Below are 24,226 nucleotides of genomic sequence, written 5' to 3'. Positions count from 1 at the left end.
TAAATGATGGTATGACTGACATACCAGTAGCTTTTGATGGCACTTGGCAGAAGCGCAGCTACAGTTCTAAGAATTCTGTTGCTACGGTGACCAGTGTGGATACTGGAAAGGTAATGGATTTCCAGATTTTAACAAAACATTGTTATAAGTGTAAATCAGGGAATGAAGAAGGGCATATCTGTGACAGAAAGTATGAAGGAACAAGTGGTGGTAAGGAGGCCTCTGTAGCTATAGAAATTTTTAGTCGATCTGTGGACAAAAGGGGAGTGTGGTACACTAAGTTCTTAGGTAATGGAGAATCAAAAGCATATAACAGTGTAGTAGCCGCTCAGTCTTATGGTGAGAAGATTATCACAAAACTGGTACGTGTTGGTCATGTCCAGAAGAGGATGGGCACCAGGTTGAGGAAGTTGAAACAAAGTTTGACAGAAAGAAACTTTCTGATGGTAAAACCATAAGAGGCAGACTGACAGACAAAATGATTGATGAACTACAGCAGCATTATGGGATGGCCATTAGAAATAATACTGAGGATTTATTGAAAATGAAGCAGGCAGTATGGTCAGACTCAAAATCCCAATGAGTTGTTCAATAATCTTATATGGACTCACCTACCAAAAAATGTTTTTGTTGGGATGAAGACACTAAAGTGGTGGGTCAGTGATGCTGTTATTGCTTTCAATGATGGCAACATTGGTAGGGTGAAAGTGCTACAGCATATGGGAATTAATCCTGGAGCAAACTGCATCAGAGAACTTGAACAGATGGACAAGGTTCGCATTGATAAAGCAGAGTATGTAGCACAGTTGGCCACTAAGGAGTCCAGAAAGAAGAAAAAAGTTAGAAAAAAGTTGGAAAATGATCAAGAGGATGATATACAGTATGGTGCTTCTGAGTGACTAAATAAAAAAATTAATCATATATTACATGAGTTACAGTCTTTTGAAACTTTAGAAGCCATTCCTGACAATTTACATTTTCCGTTGCATTTTTCCCTAAATCTCAGAAACCACTTCGAGTAGAGTATTCAAATTTTCAGGGAGTAATAACATACATATTCTGAGTCCACTAAACTAAAAGAACACAATTTTATGTATAATTTAAATTGTTTAGGATAATGTACAAAAACAGTACACAAAATTTTAACCATGTAATTAAAAAATTGTATTTCCAAAAGCAGTGGCTGAAGTGCACTTGTGGAACTTCAGGAGACTTAGAACATACAGTTTAACGTCCTGTAAAAGTTTCATGTTAATGGCTACAGTGGTTCCTGAAATACAGGGAAGCCAAGCCACTAAATTTAACATTGTCGGGACAGGGCATTCCAACTCCCCTTAATGCTGCGTGCATTACGTTACACATACTCTCTATGGATATAAAGAAGTACTATTAAATGTTAATCAATTTTTTTCATACTTGGTGTAACAAATTCTATGGATAACACAACCATATTGGTAAAAATTTCAAATCAATAACTTCAGTAATTTTGGAGATATAAGTTTTTACTAAAACACATAATAAACATACTGGCATTGTAACACCGAGTTAGGGAATGTAATGTATTCATCTTTAGTGTCAATTGAAAAAACAAAGAGGATAGGTTCATATAATCTACTTTTATGGAATTTTCTTTAGTTTCAGTGCCACAGATATCTGACGTAATTAAAAGGACGTTGGAAAATTATTATTTCATTGTGTTTGGTTGTGTGAGTGTTTTGGAGAGTCTGAGAGGGTGAATGGAGGACATATGTAAAGTGAGGATGTGATATTTTATTTTATTAAAACTATGTAAATGTATGTGTGAGAAAGTTGTTGTGCAATTGCGGAATTTGTGGCATATGTCCGAGTGAGATCGATCTTGTAAAAGGCAGCCAGAAGGGGGCTGAGTATAAAATTTATTACTAATTTATTTTTATTTAGTTTCAGAATTACGAGATTTCTAGTGTAAATTACTTGTGGTAATCTGATTATCTGACATTAGAAATACCACGAGTATAGGAGTGGTCGAGATGATTTGATTGGCTGCTTAACGTACGAGCCAATAGGAACTCAGCTCTATGAATCGAGACAGTAGCTCAGGAGCCATCTTCTGGTAAACATACGTTAAATTGCATGGATAAAATTTGTATGAAAATGAAGAAATTCATGTGTTTGAGCAGTTCTCATGTCATTGGTGAAAAGCAACTAGAGTATTGAGTATTTTGTGAAAGCTTGCACATTGTAAGTGGTTTAGTTTACAAGATATTCACATGTGAACCTTTCATATTGTATATCAACACCGCATGGCATACTTTAGACAGATTACGAATCATTATGGCGAGCACTTCTTTACAAGAAGCCTACTGAAGGAATGAATGTGTTAACTCACAAGTAGTCATAGGTCAGTGACTGTTCACGATGTTCAAAACATCAGGTCGGACTAAATACCTTGTGGCTGCTTTTGGGTGTGAACTTGTAACAGAGATGTCAGTAACACTGCATAATTCATATTTGGATATTAAATACGGACTTGATAACCATTTTCCTTGTTTTAAAGACAGTAAACCAAATAAAAAGATATTTTTGGCATTTTTTCAAATGACATGTGTGAATCCTGAATGCTCAAATAGTTTAACTAACTTTCAGTTACTAACTGTGGACTGGAGTTACATGGCCTTTGCATGGTAGGTATTTAGCCGAATTTTAGTCAACGCTGCTTTTGTCGGCTAAACCAGTATCTACCATTGGAGAGTGAAGGGGCATACAACCTGAAGTGTATTCAGGAAGGTGGACAGATTGTTTAATGGGTAGCGATGCTTTTGACTTTACACCACAAATAATTCTTATCCCACAGTTTTGACAACAGAAAACTTTAGCTTGGCTTGAAGTGTTACCCCAAAATATAATCCCTGATGACATTATGTAATTAAGGGAAGTATAGTATGCCACATTTTTTTAATTTTTATATCAACTATGTCTGACTTCTCTGTTGCACTGCAACAGTTCTGTGGTTCACTCCTCTGAGCTGAATTTATAATCAGACTATAATCCAAATTTTTACCACTGTTAATTTCTTCTATCTGATTGTTATCATATTTTAGGCATATACTATTGTGAAACTTCTTAAAAGTTCTAAACTGCATGTAGCGTATTTTTTCCAAGTTCTGTGACTTCTGTGACAAAGAATTGGCTAGGAACCATTTATTAATGTACACAAAAATTTTGTTAAACAATCTTTCTAAGATTATGCTTGATTTGTTAATAGGTAAGAGCTGCATGTGTGTTAAAGGGCTAGTATGGGGTGCAGCTATATTGCACATATTCATTTCAGTGCAGCTTTTTGCAATTTGACACTTGTAACGCACCAAGGACAGAAAACCCTAATTAACTAACTTAGTGGAAAATTAAACTAAGGGAAGTTAGCCATCTTGACAGTGATGGCAACTATTGACGATAAAATCTACATTGGTAATATTTTGATTAACACCTATATTATTCAAATACTGAGAATAGCATACAAAAAGGGGAGATAAAAGGAAAGGATTACCATAGATCCTTTAACAAACATCTATAGAATAAATTCAAAATCATATGAATGAAGGTTAAATCCAAGAAAGTAATTCAGTCGAAGATGACATTTACCATGGCTCTGAGCACTATGGGACTTAATTTCTGAGGACATCAGTCCCCTAGAACTTAGAACTACTTAACCCTAACTAACCTAAGGACACCACACACATCCATGCTCAAGGCAGGATTCGAACCTGCGACCACAACGGTCGCGCGGTTTCAGACTGTAGCGCCTAGAACCGCTCGGCCACTCTGGCCGGCTCTAACATTAACCATGGAAGAGAGATGTAGCCGCATCAAAAAGGAAATTCAATGTGACTACAATGCAACTCGGATATGGAAATGTTCAGTTAGTTGCTCTTGAGTCACTCTAGAGTACTTTTGCGATAGTTGTCTGGACGCAAAAGCTATTAGGTTGTTTCAGTTTTGGAAGTTTGATAATTCGTGAGGTAGAAACTGAAGTATTGCTCAGTCATTTGACTGATGAATGTTAATCTTTACTGTTCTCAATGCAACGGTATAATAAGACGAGTGTTAGACTTCAGTTGAGTGATATTGGTTTATCGGACTTAGCCTTCGTACTGATGAACAGTTACAAACTTTCAGAGCAATCTATCAACGACAGAAAAACAATTCGTACTCTTGAGTAGGACACAATAAAATGAAGACACGAAGAAAGACAAGTATGCCGATTAGTCAAAAGTTGTTGTCATCATCATTATTACTGAACTGAACAGAAGTTAATCTTGAATGACATATCGGTGTGCATGTGTTGTAGGGACAAACAATTAATTACAAAAAAAAACAATAAAATCTGAATCAAAAGATAAATCTTACATGTTGCCTAACTCTTTAAATATTTTAAGTGACTATATGAATAATGGACAGTGAAGAGTGATTAATTTAAACCGTATTACGGCGTATTAAAAAAGAAAAAAACATTTACTTCACCATAAGTTATCTCTGGAGTTACATCGGACCGTTGTTAATAACTGGACATAGCAACGGCGTAGTAGACAGAAAAACTTCAACCTTGCTATGTATGATGTGAAAAACGACTGTAATGATGAAATCAAGAACCAAGATTTTATTTCATCACAGGAGTAACCGGGCATAAAAATTAAAAAAAAAAATATTGCAGTTTATCAGTTCGCACAAATTGAGGAGACTGTTGTGGACACATAACAGAATATTTCTAAACCACGCGAGGAGTTGTGTTCTTACGAGGTTACAGGTGTTGTTCCACATCACACCGACGTGGCCGAACATCGTTACGAGTCGCGTCTCTTCACTTAAGCCGTCGGCACAAGGATCGTGCATCCGAACATTGAGCGTTGAGCGTGCCGAGTTTCTGACGTCATAGCGTGGAATAGCACGTGCGGGAGTTTTCTGGAACATACAGGGCAATATCTAGCAGGTCAGATGTTGTGAGCATGCGTCTGAGTATTGACCAATGAGGTGGCACAATGAACGCCATCTCCCTTCAGCAGAGTTGTTGAGGTGTCATATTGGCATTCATTTCAAGCCTAAACATATATATGCTGTTTCTGAGCACCAGAAAATTTACAATCAGTTGTTAACTGCGTGATTCGTTGGAAAACAAAAAAAAATCTTATTTGTGGCAAAAGCGTTATTGTAACTTGCGTGCTATGAGAGTATGCCATTTGAAGGCAACGCCTACTGAGGATGCACCAAAAACGCGTTTTTCTTGGTACAATTTGTTATAATTGAATTTCAATTAGCAACATAGCTACGATTAAAGCTTTTAGCAAGTGTCAATATATTAAGATTGGCTATATGAGGTTCGTTGTCTATGTAGCATAGTGAGTAGTATTACAGCCTTCTATCGACATGCATGAAATGCCGATGGTTTGCGTCTCGCCATGTCTGATTTTATTTATTTATTTATTTTTTTCCAACATTGGTGTAATAGGTTCTGACGCATTATTATTAGTTTAATATAAGTATATACTATAGTATTTGATGTTATGTAAATATAAGTTCACCTTTTTTGAGGAGTGAGTTTGTTCGATTGGCTTGATCTACAGGACAGCTTTCGCTACTTGTATAAAGATAATTTGTTCCTTTTCTTTTACGCTTTGTAATGCACATGATGCAAAGATTCTGCTACTGGGTAGGAACAGTAATCAAGTAAGGCTGACCTTGGGGTTTTACTAACATGTGGGAATGATGAAATAATGTTTATCTTATGTGGAGAACTATTGCAAATTTGTATCGCACTGTTTGTAATAGAACTTTTATAAGCCTGTGTCCTTACTTATTAGACATGGTACTTTCCTTTTCGTCTTAAAACATGTACATGGGTATTGAAGTTTTTATTTGTGTATATTAAATATAGAACATCGTGACTAGCTCATGGGCAATGGAGGAAACTGCATTTTGGTAGAATTAATGTGGGAATTTTACGCGCACCCGTTAAGTATACTGTGTGATTTATGAACTGGAAACATCCCGCAACTGCCGCTGGAGTGTGTTGTGATCGCATATAGCACATTGGGGCCCACGTACCATATGCACAAGTCACATTGTTCCTGAGTGTCGTTCGACATCACGGTCCGTGTGCCAACGGCTTTAGGCGAAGGAGGAGGGAAGGGACGTCACATACTGTGAACTCATTGAGAGCTAATATAGACTTTGATACTAAATTTTGATGTACATAAATTGGTTATTTAGACAGACTTGCATGAACTGTTAAATGTGAGGAATTTATTCAGGTTAATGTAATGGTGCACTGCACAGTGCCAGTGGCACAAATTAAACATTACCTATGTACTCTATGATTGCTTTGACTGCACCCCTTTTTTCCATTTTGTTTGTTTCACACAAATAATATTAGCTTCTGTAATACCATCATTCAATATAACTTGTTTTCATGAACTATATAAAATCAGGATTGAAACTGTTGTCAGAGACATTCTTGCCCTTTTGGACTATTCCAATGTCATCTTGTTTAATATTTTACATTTAATTCATTGACTGTTCCTTTGTCTGCACATTTATGATTCAAAAACTTTCACTGGTTACAATGCAACAGTGCACAACCAGATTCCTAGGTAAGTAGTCTAGGCATGAAATTAATGTATGGCAGCGTGCTTGCCCTCTGATGATTGACAATTAAAAAATTAGTCTCATTTGATGATTGATTTCATTTCATAATTTTGTTATTTGAAAACCATCCCAGTATGTTACACCCGCAAAACTCAAAAAATTCTGTCCCACAAACTTTGCCAACTGGTGTAGATTATTTATATTTCATACCCTTCCAAATTTGCATGTTATGTTTTTGTTTGTCTCTCCCTGTTTCATTGTTAGTGACATCTCAAACTGTTTCGCTCTTATTCCGTGCATTGCACATTACTTTGTCATTAAATGTCTTTCTTGGAGAAATCAGTAGCCTCTTACAAACCTGTACTAGTGCTAAAAATTTACGAACTATGTCTCATGACTCTTTCATGGAACTGAAGTACTTAAAAGTCTGGATGGATTTTCAAATACCAGTTATTATCAAATAGCTTCCGTGAGATGTTCCTATTGATGTGATTACTTTTGGAAATGTCTTTTCACATTAACATGGGATGTCAAAAGCATGATTCAACAAATGAAAATAATGAACTACAGTTGAAAATAATGAAGTATCTTTAGTAAATGGCACTTCATAGTCACAATCCAGTTTATACTTCTCAATAGCTATTTGAATTATTATGAATTTCTTAGGAGAAAAGCAACAGTTTAGGCAGGAAACTTAAGGTAAAGTAAGACTACTTTTCAGATGCAGAAAAATGTGAAATGGAAAGGTAGAATGTGTAAAGAAGAAGCCATGTCAGTTTGTTTGGATTAATTAAAACATGAAAACACATATACGCTTTTGTAGAAAAATATATTTTACCATTACACACTTTGTACAAACATAGCTAATCAGATACACAAAACATTACTTTTATACAAAACTTTTAAAATAGGAACCAAAAACAAACAAAAAACAAGAAACATTCACTTCTTAAGAAGCCAACATGAGTTCCAGTAATTCTGCAGCCTATTGTTGCCATTTGCACAAAAATCACGGAAGTCTCTCAGAAGCTTAGTTTGGAATCCTTCATCCCCTGTAGCCGGTGTAGATGATGACTTCCATCGGCGGCTAACCATGTGGTTCCATGACCACAGGAATCCAACCTACACATATAATGAATTATATCTGTAGCCATATGCATCAACTACATGGTAAACTATTTTGGCTTACATTTACTTTAATACTCTTAAACTTTCCCCACACACTATTTTGGAGTTATTTACAGGAATTCAAGTCAATCGTTAATGAATGACCATGATTTGGGACTGAAAGTAAACTGTACTCAAAACAGAGGATGTTCGCATCATGTGCAAAAATTGAAGAAAGAATACATGAGCTGGAATACTGATTTGAGATGATGTTCAGTGTTCCCAAGCTGAGGGTTGGTCAGTCCTGCCTGTTGCTATACAGAATGAATCTGCTCTATCTCAGGTACTTCTGGCACTGTTATAACATAATTCTATTCACTCTCAAATGAGTTGTAGGTCCTCACTAAATGATGTACAGTCTCTTTTCATTCTACAGTGTCATTCATGTGTGTTGAGAGCTGATTGGTTTGAAAACCAAGAATTGTCTGTCACATACCAAGAGAAGCTAGAAATGTTACTTCTTTGAGGAGGATGCAGAAGGAACACAAAGAGAATAACCGAGCTGTATGCAAAAAGGTGACCAACAAGAATGACAAGTTCCATGAGTGTGCAAAAAATTATTATTGAATGGTATAACAGCTGGAGTATCAGGTGACTGAACCTGGTCATATATATGGTAGTACAACACCTGCTGCTGTGGACCAGGTTCTTCATTAACAGTTTGTGTGCTCAGTAGTTGGTATATAAAACTTATGATTTAAATAATAAACGCTGGTGTACTATCTTTGAGACCTGTACTTGTACAACAGTGTAATGTTCAGCTTATATTCTTACAATTAGCCAAGCAAATGAAGGTTTATTTCAATAAACCATACTCACAACAACATTTGCAACATGTAAATATTCAAAACTAACATATAGTGAAACAATTTCACTATGAATGGTACTCAATCTATTTTGATAATGACCACAATTTTTATAATAAAACAAAAAGCATTCTGAACAGTTACAGAATACAAAATGAAATGTAATTTCACAATTTACTTGCTTTAATAATTTGCTTATTTCGGAAAAATTAATTAACTTCTGAAATTTTATAGCTTATCAGAAAGCTTAGAAGATGGAGTATTCATAACACGCTTTAAATCTTGTCAAATTTGCTGCATTAAGTTATTGTTACAATATGAAACATTTTAACTGAACTGCAAATCAAAATTCTAAAACAAACTTAATTTTCCCAACTGTTGACACTGGAGTTCTATTTGATTTTTACAATACTCATGTAATATACAAAACTTACAACATCACTTTCAGAGAAAAGCAACTTTAAAAACATAAGTTTGCATTAAAACATTTCAAAACAAGTACTAGATTCGTTTTTTTTTTTTTTTTTTTTTTTTTTTTTTTTTTTTTTTTTTTTTTTTTTTTTTGTGGCGCACAACTGCAATGGTCATTAGCGCCCTGACTACTCTAAGAATGCACCGCGAGGCACAAGTTGACAACAACAACTAAAAGGGAAAACACGATAAAAGACAGACTGACAGGCATAGGATTAAAAAACAACATCATCAAATGTCCTTAGCGAGGTTTGTCAAATTGAAAAACAAAGAACACGAGCAGCTGCTCGTGGGTCATCCACTAAAATGGCATTGAAAGTATTAGGCAGGTTAAGATCGAGGAGCAGTGTGTTAAGATCTGGACAGGACATTAAAATGTGTCTAACCGTCAGCAAGTGCCCACATGGGCAGAACGGCGCCGGCGCAGCCGTCAGCAGATGGCGATGGCTGAACCGGCAGTGTCCAATTCTTAACCGGGCTAAAACGACCTCCTCCCGCCGAGAAGGGCATGAGGAGGACGTCCAAGCCACGGGAAGAGGTTTTAAGGCCGAAGCTTGTTGTCGGTAAGTGCAGCCCAATCGGCATGCCACAGCGACACAATGCGCCGACAAATGACCCTGCAAAAATCGGACAAAGGGACACAACAAGAAGCTGTCCGAGGCTGGAGGACCGCAGCCTTGGCCACGGCATCTGCAGCTTCGTTCCCAGGGATACCGACATGGCCAGGAACCCATATAAAGCTAACCGGAGAACCGACATCCACCAGCTGCTGAAGAGAGCGTTGGATCCGGTGTACGAAAGGGTGAACCGGGTACGGATCACTGAGGCTCTGGATGGCGCTCAGGGAATCTGAGCAGATGACATAAGCAGAATGTCGGTGGCGGCAGATGTAAAGAACAGCCTGGTAGAGGGCAAAGAGCTCAGCTGTGAAGACCGAACAATGGCCATGGAGCCGGTATTTGAAACTTTGTGCCCCGACAATAAAGGAACACCCGACCCCGTCATTGGTCTTAGAGCCATCTGTATAAATGAAAGTCATGTTGATGAACTTCGAACGAAGTTCCAAAAAACGGGAGTGGTAGACCGAACCGGGGGTGACCTCTTTTGGGAGCGAGCTGAGGTCAAGGTGAACGCGGACCTGAGCCTGGAGCCAAGGTGGCGTGCGGCTCTCGCCCACTCGAAAGGTTGCAGGGAGTGAAAAATTAAGGTGTTGAAGGAGGCGACGAAAGCGAACGCCAGGGGGTAGCAGGGCAGAGACATACAACCCGTATTGACGGTCAAGAGAGTCGTCAAAAAAGGAACGATAAGACGGATGGTCGGGCATTGACAGTAGCCGACAGGCATACCGACAAAGCAGTATATCCTGCCGGTAGGTGAGTGGCAATTCGCCAGCGTCAGCATGAAGACTCTCTACGGGACTGGTATAAAATGCTCCGATTGCAAGTCGTAAACCCCAATGTTGTATGGAGTTGAGGCGGCGTAAGATGGATGGCCGTGCAGAGGAGTATACGAAGCTCCCATAATCCAGCTTGGAGCGGACGATCGACCGATATAGACGAAGTAGGACGGTTCGATCCGCTCCCCACGACATACCACTGAGAACACGGAGGACATTTAAAGAACGGGTACAACGGGCGGCCAAATATGACACATGTGGAGACCAGCTAAGTTTCCTGTCAAAGGTAAGGCCTAAAAATTTGGTTGTCTCCACGATTGGGAGAGCAACGGGACCGAGTCGTAAGGACGGTGGGAGAAACTCTTTGTAGCGCCAGAAGTTAATACAGACCGTCTTCTCGGCAGAAAAACGGAAGCCATTGGCGACACTCCAGGAGTAAAGACGGTCAAGAGAACGCTGAAGACAGCGCTCCAGGACACGTGTACACTGCGCGCTGCAATAGATGGTAAAATCGTCCACAAAAAGGGAGCCTGATACATCAGCTGGGAGGCAATCCATTATTGGATTGATCGCGATGGCGAAGAGAGCGACGCTCAAAACTGAGCCCTGTGGCACCCCATTCTCCTGGCGAAAGGTGTCGGACAGGACAGAACCCACACGTACCCTGAACTGTCGATGCATTAAAAAGGAACGAATAAAAAGAGGGAGGCGACCGCGAAGGCCCCATGTATGCATGGTGCGGAGAATGCCCGCCCTCCAACAGGTGTCGTAAGCCTTCTCCAAATCAAAGAACACAGCCGCGGTCGGGCGCTTCCGCAAGAAGTTATTCATAATGAAGGTCGACAATGTAACCAGATGGTCAACAGCAGAGTGGCGCCTACGAAATCCACATTGTACATTGGTAAGTAGGCGTCGAGACTCGAGCAGCCAAACCAATCGAGAGTTAACCATTCGCTTCATCACTTTACAGACACAGCTGGTAAGCGAGATAGGTCGATAACTGGAAGGCAAGTGCTTGTCCTTCCCCGGCTTAGGAATCGGGACAACAATAGACTTGCGCCAGCATGCGGGAACATGTCCCTCAATCCAGATGCGATTGTATGTACGAAGAAGAAAACCTTTACCCGCAGGAGAAAGGTTCTGCAGCATCTGAATATGAATAGAATCAGGCCCTGGAGCGGAGGACCGTGATCGGCCAAGTGCGGTTTCGAGTTCCCACATGGTGAATGGGGCATTATAACTTTCACAATTAGAGGAGCGGAAGTCAGGTGGCCTAGCCTCCTCTGCCTGTTTGCGGGGGAGGAAGGCAGGGTGGTAATGAGCGGAGCTCGAAACCTCTGCGAAAAATCGGCCGAAGGCATTGGAGACAGCCTCAGGGGCCACAAGGACTTCATTCGCGATCTTCAAGCCAGAAACTGGGGAGTGGACCTTAGTGCCAGATAGCCGGCGCAGGCTACCCCAGACAACAGAAGAAGGTGCTTGTGAAAGCAGCCCAGCTGGCTTTCTTGCTTTCTTTGATAATACGACAACACTGAGCACGTAATCGTTTATAATTAATACAATTCGCCACTGTAGGGTGGCGTTTAAAGGTGCGTAAAGCACGTCGACGAGCACGTAAAGCGTCTCTACATGCTGCGGTCCACCAGGGGACCGGTACGCGATGTGGAGAAGAAGTAGGGTGAGGGATGGAATATTCAGCAGCAGCGAGAATGACTTCCGTGAGGTGTGCGACCTGACGATCGCAGCTTGTGAAGGTTTGATCCTGAAAGGTCGCCCTGGAAGAGAAGAGCCCCCAGTCTGCCTTGGAGATGGTCCAACTAGAGGAGCACGGAGAGGGAGTATGCTGCAGGAGATGGATAACACACGGGAAGTGGTCGCTCGAATATGTATCAGCAAGTGCATACCACTCAAACCGGCGTGCAAGTTGGGGAGTACATATAGAGAGGTCTAAATGGGAATAGGTGTGAGATGTGTCCGAAAGAAAAGTAGGGGCGCCAGTATTGAGGCAGACAAGATTGAGCTGGTTGAAAAGGTCTGCTAACAAGGAGCCCCTCGGGCAGGATGCTGGAGAGCCCCAAAGGGGATGGTGGGCATTGAAGTCTCCAGTTAACAAAAATGGTGCAGGTAGCTGAGCAATAAGGTGCATCATGTCTGCCCTGGTAACGGCAGATGACGATGGAGTGTAAACGGTACAAAAGGAAAACGTAAAAGTGGGGAGAGTAATGCGGATGGCAACTGCCTGCAGGCCGGTGAGCAACGTGATGGGATCGTAGTAAATATCATCCCGGACCAGCAACATAACCCCTCCATGAGCTGGGATACCTACCACAGGGGGTAGGTCAAAACGCACAGAGGTGTAGTGTGCCAAGGCAATTTGATCGCATGGGTGTAGCTTCGTTTCCTGGAGGGCTACGACGAGCGGACGATGCAAGCGGAGCAGCAACTTCAAGTCCTCTCGGTTGGAGCGAATGCTGCGAATATTCCAGTGAATAAGTGCCATCGTAAGAAAAGGAAGATGAGAGAAGGGGTCACCTCGAAGGCCGCTTAGGGCCTGGCTTCGAGCGAGCACTGCCGCCGCTATCAGTAGGCGGACAGTCATCGTCCATGGGGTCTATAGGGTCATCGGCCATCTCGGGAGGATGGCCGGGAGGGGGAGCTTCCTCCGCCGGTGAACGGCCAGATGTACGGCTACCAGCGGTGCGGCCAGGCGAAACGGATGACGGCCTGGGGCGGCAACCGCTGGGTGGCGCAGGAGAAGAAATGCGCCGTGGCGGAGAAGGAGAACTGTGCTTCCTATGCGCCTTTTTGGAAGGACGTTTGGTGGAAGTACCGGTCGAAGGCTGGGAGGTCGAGGGACGGAGGAAGTCTGCACGGGATGGTTCCTTCTTGAAGGCCCGTGCATCTGACTTCGGGGTCTTCGACTTAGCAGAAGCTGAGGAAGGGGCTGGTGTCTGTGGGGTGATGGGAGGAAGAGGAGACGTCGACCGCGCGATCTTAGCACTGGCCGAACGGACGACCATGGTGCTAAAGGTCAGATCGCATGTCTGGGTTGCTACCTCCCGGGTAGTCCGAGGAGAGGCGAGGACAGTACTGTATTTCTCCGCTGGGAGCAGCGTGGGCTTCCTACTAGCCATTAGCTTGCGAGCAGCCGAGGTGGACACTTTCTCTTTGACCCGAATTTCTTGGATACAGCGTTCTTCCTTATAGACAGGACAGTCGCGGGAGGATGCGGCATGGTCACCCTGACAGTTCACACAACGAGGAGACGGAGGTGGACAGTCACCCTCATGGGCATCCCTGCCACAAGTGACACATTTAGCCGCATTGGAACAAGACTGTCGAGTGTGATTGAAACACTGACACTGGTAGCAGCGCGTAGGTGTCGGGACATAGGGGCGAATAGAAATAACCTCGTAGCCCGCCTTGATGCGCGATGGCAGCTTAACACTATCGAAGGTCAAGAAGAGTGTCCGGGTCGGTACAAGGTCATTGTTGACCTTTTTCATGACCCTATGGACAGCCGTCATGCCCTGCTCAGCGAGGAAAGATTGAAGCTCCTCGTCAGTCAATCCGTCGAGGGAGCTAGTATAGACTACACCACGAGACGAATTCAAAGTTCGGTGGGCCTCCACCCGGACAGGGAACGTGTACAGGAGGGTGGCCCGAAGCAGTTTTTGTGCCTGAAAGGCACTCTCAGTTTCTAGTAATAAGGTGCCGTTACGCAACCTGGTACAAGATTTGACAGATCCGACTATGGCATCTACGCCCTTCTGGATAACGAAAGGGTTGACAGAGGAAAAATCCTTTCCGTCCTCAGATCGAGAAACTACGAGTAACTGTGGGGCAGGCGGTAGTACTTTTGTCACTGTTGGCTGGTCACGTTTCCGTTTTTGGGTCGAAGTCAAGAGAGATGGAGTAGAATCCATTGCGGAGGAATCCCCCATGATTGCCAGCGTCTCCGATGGCGCGCTCCTTCCTTGTGGGGACCCTCTCAGAGGGCACTCCCGCCTTAGGTGAATGTTTACACCTCAGGTCACACCTCCCGAGAAACAGACGGAGGGACCAATCGGCATGGTCAGAAGGTATCAGCTCAGGCAATCACCCCTCCCCGGGCCTGGCCTTTACCAGGGGGTACGCGCGTGCCTTACATGTCTACCCAGGGCGGGGACTTACGCGTTACCCCGTCACCGGCTACGCATACGAACGCGTGGGTCGGCCTTCAGGCACGCACAGGGAGGAAGGAAGAAGAGGAAAAAGAAGAGAGAGAGGGAGAAAAAAGAGGACAGACTGTCTCAAACGCCAAGGCGGAGACCAGAGAAGGCAAGGAGGAGAAGGCAATGAGAAGGCAAGGAGAAAAAGGCAATGAGAAGGCAAGGAGAAAAAGGCAATGAGAAGGCAAGGAGAAAAAGGCAATGAGAAGGCAAGGAGAAAAAGGCAATGAGAGGGCAAGGAGAAAAAGGCAATGAGAAGGCAAGGAGAAAAAGGCAATGAGAAGGCAAGGAGAAAAAGGCAATGAGAAGGCAAGGAGAAAAAGGCAATGAGAAGGCAAGGAGAAGTCAAGGGAAAGAGTAAGGAAGACAGTGAGGTGGAGAAGAGCAAAGAAAGGAACCAACAAAAGGAAGGAAGAGACGAGAAGTGAAAAACCAAAAAGACCACGATTATAGGTCGTGGAACCGTCCGTCTCCGGACGCAGGCGCTAACTACCCCCTGGGGGGGATGGACTCCTTTTAGTCGCCTCTTACGACAGGCAGGAATACCTCGGGCCTATTCTAATCCCCGGACCCGCAGGGGGGACTAGATTCGTGTGCACTGTACTGTCAAACACAAAAACTATAAATTATGTTTCTGTAATTAATTATTACATGAAAATGACCAACATCTGTTTAGTTTTTATCATAAATATTGTCTTCCCTTTGTCACATTCATACATAAATTGTAGCTAATGCATTGACTCTTGACTACAGCCACTACATTTGTCACTGGGACATCAAAGTGGAAGATAATGTTTGGATTTGAAAGAGGACACACATCACGTTTCTCATGAGCATTTATATTATTGCATTGCGCAACAGTGTCATTTATGGTGAAGTAGTGTATGACTGTAAGTTGAAATGAACCTACTGAGTAATAAACCAGTGATTTCAAATCTAAATTTACGATCTACTTTTTTTTTTTTTTTTTTTTCTCTCCTACAACAAAGATGCATTATACCTCACACTGCACATAGGTGATTCCCAGAGCAGACAACTACATAGTTTCAACACCAACTGGAACATTGAGAACTTGGGGGAGGTGTTATATCAATGCTTGGTGTTTTCTCGCAAAGCATGAAATTGGTAGTGCTTGAATCATGTAAGGCGTGAATGGCACACAATTTCTGGTCAACTTTGGGCAAAAATTTGGAAAGGATACTGGAATGCTGCACATGTAACAACAGGCACAGCAAAAGAAATAGTCTTTATGGCAGCTGTTGCTTGTAAATCACATTTTAGCTCCAGGAATATTGGAAGTGCCACTGTAATAAGCCATCCCAACATTGTTCATATTTTGTGTACATTGTTTCCATCCATATCATGTATACATTCACCTGCAGGACTGCAAAAGACTCATGGAATTCTGTCACTTGACTGTAATACAATCACGAACATATGCTATTTCTTCAAAGAATTCTATTTACCGATGAAGCCACCTTTATAAATCATGGAGATGTGAGATATATGCATTATCAGGCCAATGAAAATCTACTCTGGTTGAGGCAAGTGGGGCAACAGAGTGTGAACATTTTGTGCAAGATTATTGGAGACTACATGACTGGTCCTTACTTCACTGAAGAAACCTTAATGGGTAAAGGATGAAGGGCACACTTTCTCACCAATTTTGGCTGGTTGGTTGTTTTAAAAGGGGAGGAAAGGGACCAAATTGCGAGGTCATCAGGTCCCTTGTTTCCAGTAGAACAATTACCCAAGGGAAAGAAAAAAATGAAGACATACAGCACAATAACAGGAGTAAGGAAGAATCAGATGAATGACAGAACGACAACAAACACTACAATGGACAAAACAGGACAAGAAAACCACAGAAAGAAAGACATGAGAAGCAGGGAGAAGAAACTAAAACCAAGAAGGCAGATTACCATGGCTGGCTGACCATGAGAATAAAAAAGGAGAAGCCAGCCACTCTGTAACCAATTAAAACCTCCACCCTAAAAGCCCTAAGGTGGACAACACAGAGAGACAAAGGACATGTGCTAAAACTCAGATCAAATGATAAAACGCACCCTCAGGAATAAAACATAAAACTAAAGCTGCTGTTGAGGCATTGTCATCCAACACCAAAGATAGGGTGCTGGGAAAGTTAAAAGTCTGCCGCAGAGAAGCTAAAAGTGGGCAGTCTAGCAAGAGGTGGACGACTGTCATTTGGGAGCCACAGCGACACTGAGGTGGGTCCTCGCGTCGGAGGAGGTAACCATGTGTGCGCCACATATGGCCAATGCAGAGCCAACAAAGGACAACTGATTCCCTGCAAGAAGCCTGCAGGGAAGACTTCCACACATTCACAGTCTCCTTAATGACATGCAGTTTGTTGTGCATACTCCGTCTCCCAAAGCCGAAAAACCTTGCAGCGTAAGACAGAGCGCAGGTCAGTTTCAGAGATGCTCATCTCCAGGAGCAGTTTCCACATAGCCTGTTTGGCCAGCCTGTCAGAAAGTTTGTTGCCTGGGATTCTGACGTGTCCTGGGGTCCACACAAACACCACTGTACGACTGGGCAGTTCTAGGACAGAGGTGGACTCCTGGATATTCGCTACCAAAGGATGCCAAGGGTAGCACTGGTCGATAGCTTGTAAGCTGCTCAGGGAGTCAGAACAGATAAGAAACGACTCACCAGAACAGGAATGGGTGTACTGCAGTGCACGAGATATGGCCCCGATCTGCAGTGAATACACTGCAGCCAGCGGGCAAGAAATGCTGTTCAGTATGGCCTCTGTGGACATAGGCAAAGCCTACATTACCGTCAGCCATCGAGCCATCGGTGTAAACAACTTCAGAGCCCCAGAACACATCAAGAATAGAGAGTAAACGACTGTGGAGAGCGGCGGGGTTAACGGAGTCCTTAGGGCTATGCAAAAGGTCCAGACGAAGCTTCGGCTGAGGGGTACACCATGGAGGTGTGACTGAATGGACCTAAAGTACAGGTGGTAAAGGGAAGGACTCCAGTTCAGAGAGAAGGGGGATCGCACGCAAACCACAATCATGAACCCTGACCTGGGCTGCCAATGCGGGAGACGAACTGCTGCGGGTGGGAAAAGGAGACGGTAATTTGGATGCGCAGGAGAACTACGAAAGTGCGCAGCATAACTGGCGAGCAGTTGAGCATATTGAATCCGCAATGGAGGGACTCCAGTCTCCTCCAGGACACTGGTCACTGGACTCGTTCTAAAAGCCCCCACCACAAGGCGAATGAACAGTGGTGCACTGGGTCGAGTAAACACAATGCTGAGGGCGCTGCCAAACCGTAAACCGGACTCCCATAGTCAAGGTGGGATTGAACAAGGGCTCTGTAGAGCTGCAGCAGCGTAGAGCAATCTGCACCCCAGTTGGTGTTGCTCAAGCAGCGGAGAGTATTGAGATGCTGCCAGCACTTCCACTTAAGCTGACAAAGGTGAGGTAGTCAAGTCAATCAGGCATCAAAAACCAGTCCTAAGAATTAATGTCTCCACTATAGTGAGTGGATCATCATTAAGATAAAGTTCAGGTTTCGGCTGAACAGTATGACACTGACAGAAGTGCATGACACGCGACTTTGCAGCTGAAAACTGGAAACTGTTGGCTAGAGCCCATGACTGCGCCTTATGAATGGCTCCCTGCAGGTGACACACAGCAACACCAGTACCAGAAGTCATCCATATACAGAGAAGGGGAGACCAACAGCCCTACAGCTGCTGCTAGGCTGTTAATGACCACTAAAAATAGAGATACACTCAATAAGGAGCTCTGTGGAATGCCATTCTCCTGAATACAGGGGGGGGGGGAGGGGGGAGGGGGGGGAGGGGGGGGAACTATGGGAGGCACCAACTTAGACACAAAAAGTATGAAGTTACAGGAACTTTTGGATAAAAATTAAGAGTGGGCCCCAGAGACCCCACTCATACAATGTGACAAGGATATGATGTCACCAGGTCATGTTGTATGCTTTATGTACGTGAAAAAAGATGACAACCAGGTGTTGGCATCTGGAAAAGGCTATTCAGATGGCAGACTCGAGGAACACAAAATTATCAGTGGTAGAACGACCCTGGTGGAAGCCGCCCTGACATGGGGCCAGTAAGCCATGTGACTCCAGGACCCGACCCAACCCAACCCAACCGCTGACACACTATATGTTCCAGCAGCTTACAGAGAACATTGGTGAGGCTGATAGGACAATAGCTATCCACATCAAGTGAATTTTTACTGGGTTTTAGCATCAGAATGATGGTGGTCTCCCACCACTGCAATGGAAAGACACCATCACAACAGATCCAGTTGAAGATGACGAGGATATATCGCTTGTAGTCAGATGAGAGATGTTTTATCATCTGACTGTGGATCCGATCTGGCCCAGGAGCTGTGTCGGGACAAAGTTACAGGATGCTGAGGAGCTCCCACTCTGTAAATGGGCATTATAGGGTTCACTGTGGCATATAATGAATGAGAGGACTTTCCTTTCCATCCACCATTTGAGGGTGCAAAAGGCTGAGGGGTAGTTCTCCGACACAGAGGCTTGAGTGTAGTGATCAGGGAAGTGCTTGGCAACTGCATTTGCGTCGGTAGAGAGCATGCCATTGATGTTAACGACAGGGATACCTGTTGGGATCTAGTACCCAGAAAGACGTCTGATCTTTGTCCAGACTTGGGAAGGTGATGTATGGCACCCAATGATCAACATATACCTCTCCAAACACTCCTGTTTCCATCGTTTTATAAGCAGATGAACACGGGCACGGAACCACTTAAAGGCTATTAGGTGCTCTAGGGAAGGGTGCCGCTTATGTTGCTGTAGAGCTCACCAATGCTCTTTAATTGCCTCAGCCACTTCCGACGACCACCAAGGGACTGTCTTTCACCATGAGCACCCTAGAGAATGAGGGATTGCATTTTCCACCCAGAAATTATCGTTGTAGTGACCTGCTCTATCACAACATCGATAGCACCACGTGGGGAGATTCAACAGTGACAACAGAGGTGAAGACAACCCAGTTTGCCTTGTTTAAAGCCCATCGGAGTAGGTGTTCATGGTCACGATGTCGGCGGAGTGACAGGAAGATGGGGAAGTGGTCACTATCACACAGGTCGCCATGCGCTCTCCAGTGGATAAATGGGAGAATTCCTGGGCTCCAAATTGATAAACCAATGGCTGAGTAACTACCATGAGCCACATTGAAATGCGTGACGGCCCCAGAATTTAAGAGGCAGAGGTCAAGTTGGGACTAAATTTTTGCCGTCTCTGCCATGGCCAGTAAGCATGGTGCCATCCCACAAGGGGTTATGGGCGTTAAAATCTCCCAAAAGTAGGAAAGGTTTAGGGAGTTGATCAATCAATGCAGCCAATACATTCAGGGGTACGGCACCATCTGGAAGGGAGGAATACGCTGCAGACAGTTATTTCCTGCGTCATCCGTATCCTGACAGCCACAGCTTCAAGAGGAGTTTGAAGGGGCACAGGTTCACTACATACGGAGTTCAGGACATAAACGCATACTACACCTTACACACTATTATATTCACTATGGTTCTTGTAATATCCCCTGTAGTTGTGAAGGGCAGGGGTCCACACTGCCAGGAACCAGGTTTCCTGGAGGGCAACGCAGAAAGCAGGTGTAAAGCTTAACAGCTGCCATAGCTCAGCCAGGTGGTGGAAAAAACTGCCGCAATTCCACTGGAGGATGACATAATCGTGAGACTGGGAAGGCATGAAACACTCAATGAGGCAGTCTATGCCTCAGGGTCACCTGCTGCCACTGACTTATTTCCTGAACAGGCTATATCAATTGTGTCTGAGGGCCTGGCGAGATCTAGGTCCTCAGAGGATGCCAGAATCTTCACCTCATCCTCAGATGCAGAGCTTGTAGGCAGCAGTGGTGTGGGCGCCATCACAATTCCCTTGGTCTTGGGGTCTTCTTTCTGGACTTCTCTCACTGATCCTTGGGTTTATCTGGATGGGAGAGCCTCACTCATTCAGTCACCAGCACTGAGGATGATCGTGAAGCTGCTTTTGGGCATTTCACCCACTGGAGGGTGTCGTCTTTCCCACTAGTGGAAACTTGGGAAGGGAGTGACCCATCGGACCCCTTCATAGCGAGAGGAGCCGAAGAAGACTTATGCTTCTCTGGCTGAGAAGGGAGGACTGGTATCCCCGATGGTTGGGAGGACAGTGCTCCTGAGGTAGGTGGTTTGGGAGCAACAGGGAGCGAAGTGCCCCTCACGATCAAGGGGGCAGGTGTAGTCTTCCAGCTCGGAGAGCCAACTGTAACTCGCGGAACTGATGGGGCTACAACTGTTCTCATAGCGGCGGCATAAGAGGAGGTCATAGTAACAGGATGTAGGCGCTCAAATTTTCTCTTGGCCTCAGTGTAGGTCAGTTGGTCCAGGGCCTTGTATTCCATGATTTTCCTTTCTCGCAGTAAAATCCTGCAGTCTGGTGAGCAAGGGGAATGATGCTATTGGGATGGGATGGATGTCCACAATCTCGACAAGCGATGCTGGAAGTACAGTGGGAAGACATATGGCCGAACTTCCAGCACTTAAAGCACCGCATTGTGGGAAGGATATATGGCTAGACATCACAGCAGTAGACCATCAACTTCACCTTCTTGGGTAATGTGTCACCCTCATAGGCCAAGATGAAGGCACTGGTGGCAACCTGATTACCTATTGGACCGCGACGGACGCGCTGGACAAAATGAACCCATAGTCGCTCTAGGTTGGCACATAGCTCATCGTCAGACTGCAAAAGAAGGTCCCTGTGAAATACAACACCCTGGACCATATTTAAGCTCTTGTGATGCGTGATGGTAATGGAAACATCCCCCAGCTTGTCACAAGCGAGTAATACCCATGACTGGGCAGAAGATGCCGTTTTTATCAAGACTGACCCTGACTGCATTTTGGACAAGCTCTCCACCTCCCCAAACTTGACCTCTAAATGCTCTACAAAAAACTGAAGCTTCATCAAGACAAAGGAGTCCCCACCAGCTCTCTTACATATGAGGTACTGGGGCAAATAAGTTCGCTGCCATCCTTAGCCTGGTGTTCCTCCCATGCTGTGGCCAGGGAGGGGAACGATTCAGGATCATACTTCCTTACATTGTACTCAGACTTGGAACACTTAGAGACTGCTGGCATTTGATCACCATCAAGTGATGATGTGGTACGCTTCCTCACATGTTGGGACCCTCCCCACCCGCACTACCCAGCTGCAGCAAAGGCCACCTGGCAAGATGGCCATTGCCGGGAGTCACGGTGCCCCAGTGTGACAGGCATCTGCTCCTTGGCATACGTGGGGAGTTAATGGTGCAGGCAGCAGCAGAGGGATCCTTGTGTGGTCTGGGGCTACAACCAACAGCGTATATGGCAGCCCCACCACAATGGACTGGCTACCATGCTGAATATTAAGTGCAACGAATTCCATGGTCATTGTCGGCACAGAAAACGACACTGCATATTGGGCGGAGGAAAATGCACCCAGGAAGGTGTCCTTGCTCAAGAGATGGAGGATGAGCAGGACTGCAATGCCACAACGAGAAAGTGGGCTAAAGATCTCAATGCACGATGGACATGATGCACCATTTGAGGCACCCTTCCCCAATTGGCTTGCTCTTTGGGAAAATTTTGAAAAATGGAGGTCAAACCCTACAGGGGACTATCAAATAAGGGCTCAAAGGTGTGCGACACCTTTTAGTTTCCTCTTACAAGAGGCAGGAATACCTTGGGCCTATTCTAACCCCTGGGCCCGCAGGGGGGAGGGGGGGAGGGGGGGAGTCTTACCAAGGTGTTACTGGTTCTCTTAGAGAAAGTATGATGTCAGTGGTACCAACAAGATGAGTGCTTGACTCAATATTCGCTTAGATGCCGCCACATCCTTTGCCTTCCAGTTGACATGTCGGTCCAATCACATGTACTAAGACTCTTAGGAATATACAATACCCCATTAGGTATTGCTCACATAGGGATCATGAAGATAAGATTAGAATAATTACAACACACACAGAAGCATTCAATCAATCATATTTCTCATGCTCCACACATGAATGGAATGGGAAGAAATGCTAATAACTGGTACAATAGACATAGTCTCTGCCATGCACTTCACAGTGGTTTGCAGAGTATAGATGTAGATGTAAATGTACATGTAGTGAAAGTGTGATTACTATCAGTTTCAAATTAAATTTTTCTCCACTTTCCACTTTTGTAAGTAGACTCTCTTAGCTGCATCAAGTTGGAGAACACTATCAGTCTGACACAACAGATTCACACAGTAACACAAACTTCCCGATAAGATACCAGTTGGTTTCATGTCTAAATATCGTAATTTTTCTGAACTGCTAATCAGGTTTTGAAGCATGAAATGCCTTTGAATTTGTCTCTTTTAGTGCTATTTACCAGCAGTACAAATTACTATACTTCCATTTGAAAAAGCAAAGTTTATACCACTATCTTGGTAACTAATACAGCTATGGGGGAGAGAGAGAGAGAGAGAGAGAGAGAGAGAGAGAGAGAGAGAGAGAGACCTTTCTGGACTAAAGTAAGTAACTGTGCATCTCCATGAAGCTTATTCCTATTTCAACTCTTGATTCTATGAATGGCAAGAGCTAAATTTCAATTAGGCGAGTCTGATACTATTTGATGTTGAAGCAGGACAAAAGTGTGATGAGTGTTGTTTAGTGTAACTAATAGAGAAGCAATTAAAGAATAATTGATGCAGATGAATACAACAGCAACAAAAAATAAATACAAATCCTTTAAAACTAAATGTTATTTTTAATGATAAATCTAATGGGAATAAATATTTACAACAAAATGGAAAAACTACATCTTATGATGAAAGCATTATCTGAGAAAATAACACAAAAAAAAATCAAAAAAAGTAACTGTTATACATAATTTAGTACATAATTAAGATCACATTAAAATTATGTAGACTGCAGAATAATAACCAATTGTTCACATAGAAAATGTGATGGCACTCGTGTATACCTAGCTAATGATAATAAAAATTTAATAGAAATAGTCTCAGCTTGAGTGCTCTGCTCAAAATCATATTATAAGAATATGAAATAACAAGAATGTGTTGAGGCAAGAATCATGTAAACCAGTTTCAAAGTTTTTTTTTCAAACAACAACTTATTAATATAAGAAATTTTTGGAAGAAAGACGTACGGTCTAAGGAAATCTTGGGTAATGCTTCATTTTGCACCATGTCACTAAAGGCTAATCTGTGTGAATCAAGTAATGCAGAATACACACACAGTATGGAGAGTCTATGGCAGAATATATATAACTCACAGTGGAGGTGCTGAGTTGCGGTAGGAACATAAACAAAACTGAAAAAAATCTGTTAGATTTCAGATGAATTTCTCTTCAGATATATACAGCATTCAAATACATAAAGCATACACATACACACACATCCATATGGCTACACTGTCAGGGCTGACTATATTGTGCCACGCAGCAGGTCAGCTGGGGTGCGAGGCTGAAAAGGGTAGAGGGGGGTGAAGGGAGCACGCA

The 24,226-nt window shown here is 43.6% G+C and overlaps 1 protein-coding gene across 7 annotated transcripts in view; it reads right to left on the bottom strand.

Annotated features, from left to right (window-relative positions):
* Window positions 1-7,436: 7,436 nt before the first annotated feature.
* Window positions 7,437-24,226, bottom strand: part of LOC126088314 (GATOR complex protein Iml1) — a 579,824-nt gene continuing 563,034 nt past the window's right edge. For all 7 annotated transcript variants that reach the window (XM_049906449.1, XM_049906465.1, XM_049906495.1 and 4 more), the window contains one exon: window positions 7,437-7,740. In XM_049906449.1, the coding sequence (XP_049762406.1) occupies window positions 7,561-7,740 (180 nt within the window). In that variant the 3' untranslated portion in view covers window positions 7,437-7,560. The remainder of the gene's footprint in view (window positions 7,741-24,226) is intronic.

This window comes from Schistocerca cancellata, chromosome 1 (assembly GCF_023864275.1).
Source record: "Schistocerca cancellata isolate TAMUIC-IGC-003103 chromosome 1, iqSchCanc2.1, whole genome shotgun sequence".
Lineage (NCBI taxonomy): Eukaryota > Metazoa > Arthropoda > Insecta > Orthoptera > Acrididae > Schistocerca > Schistocerca cancellata.
The sequence above is the reverse complement of the archived record's forward strand: the minus strand, read 5'-3'. Positions and strand labels throughout refer to the sequence as shown.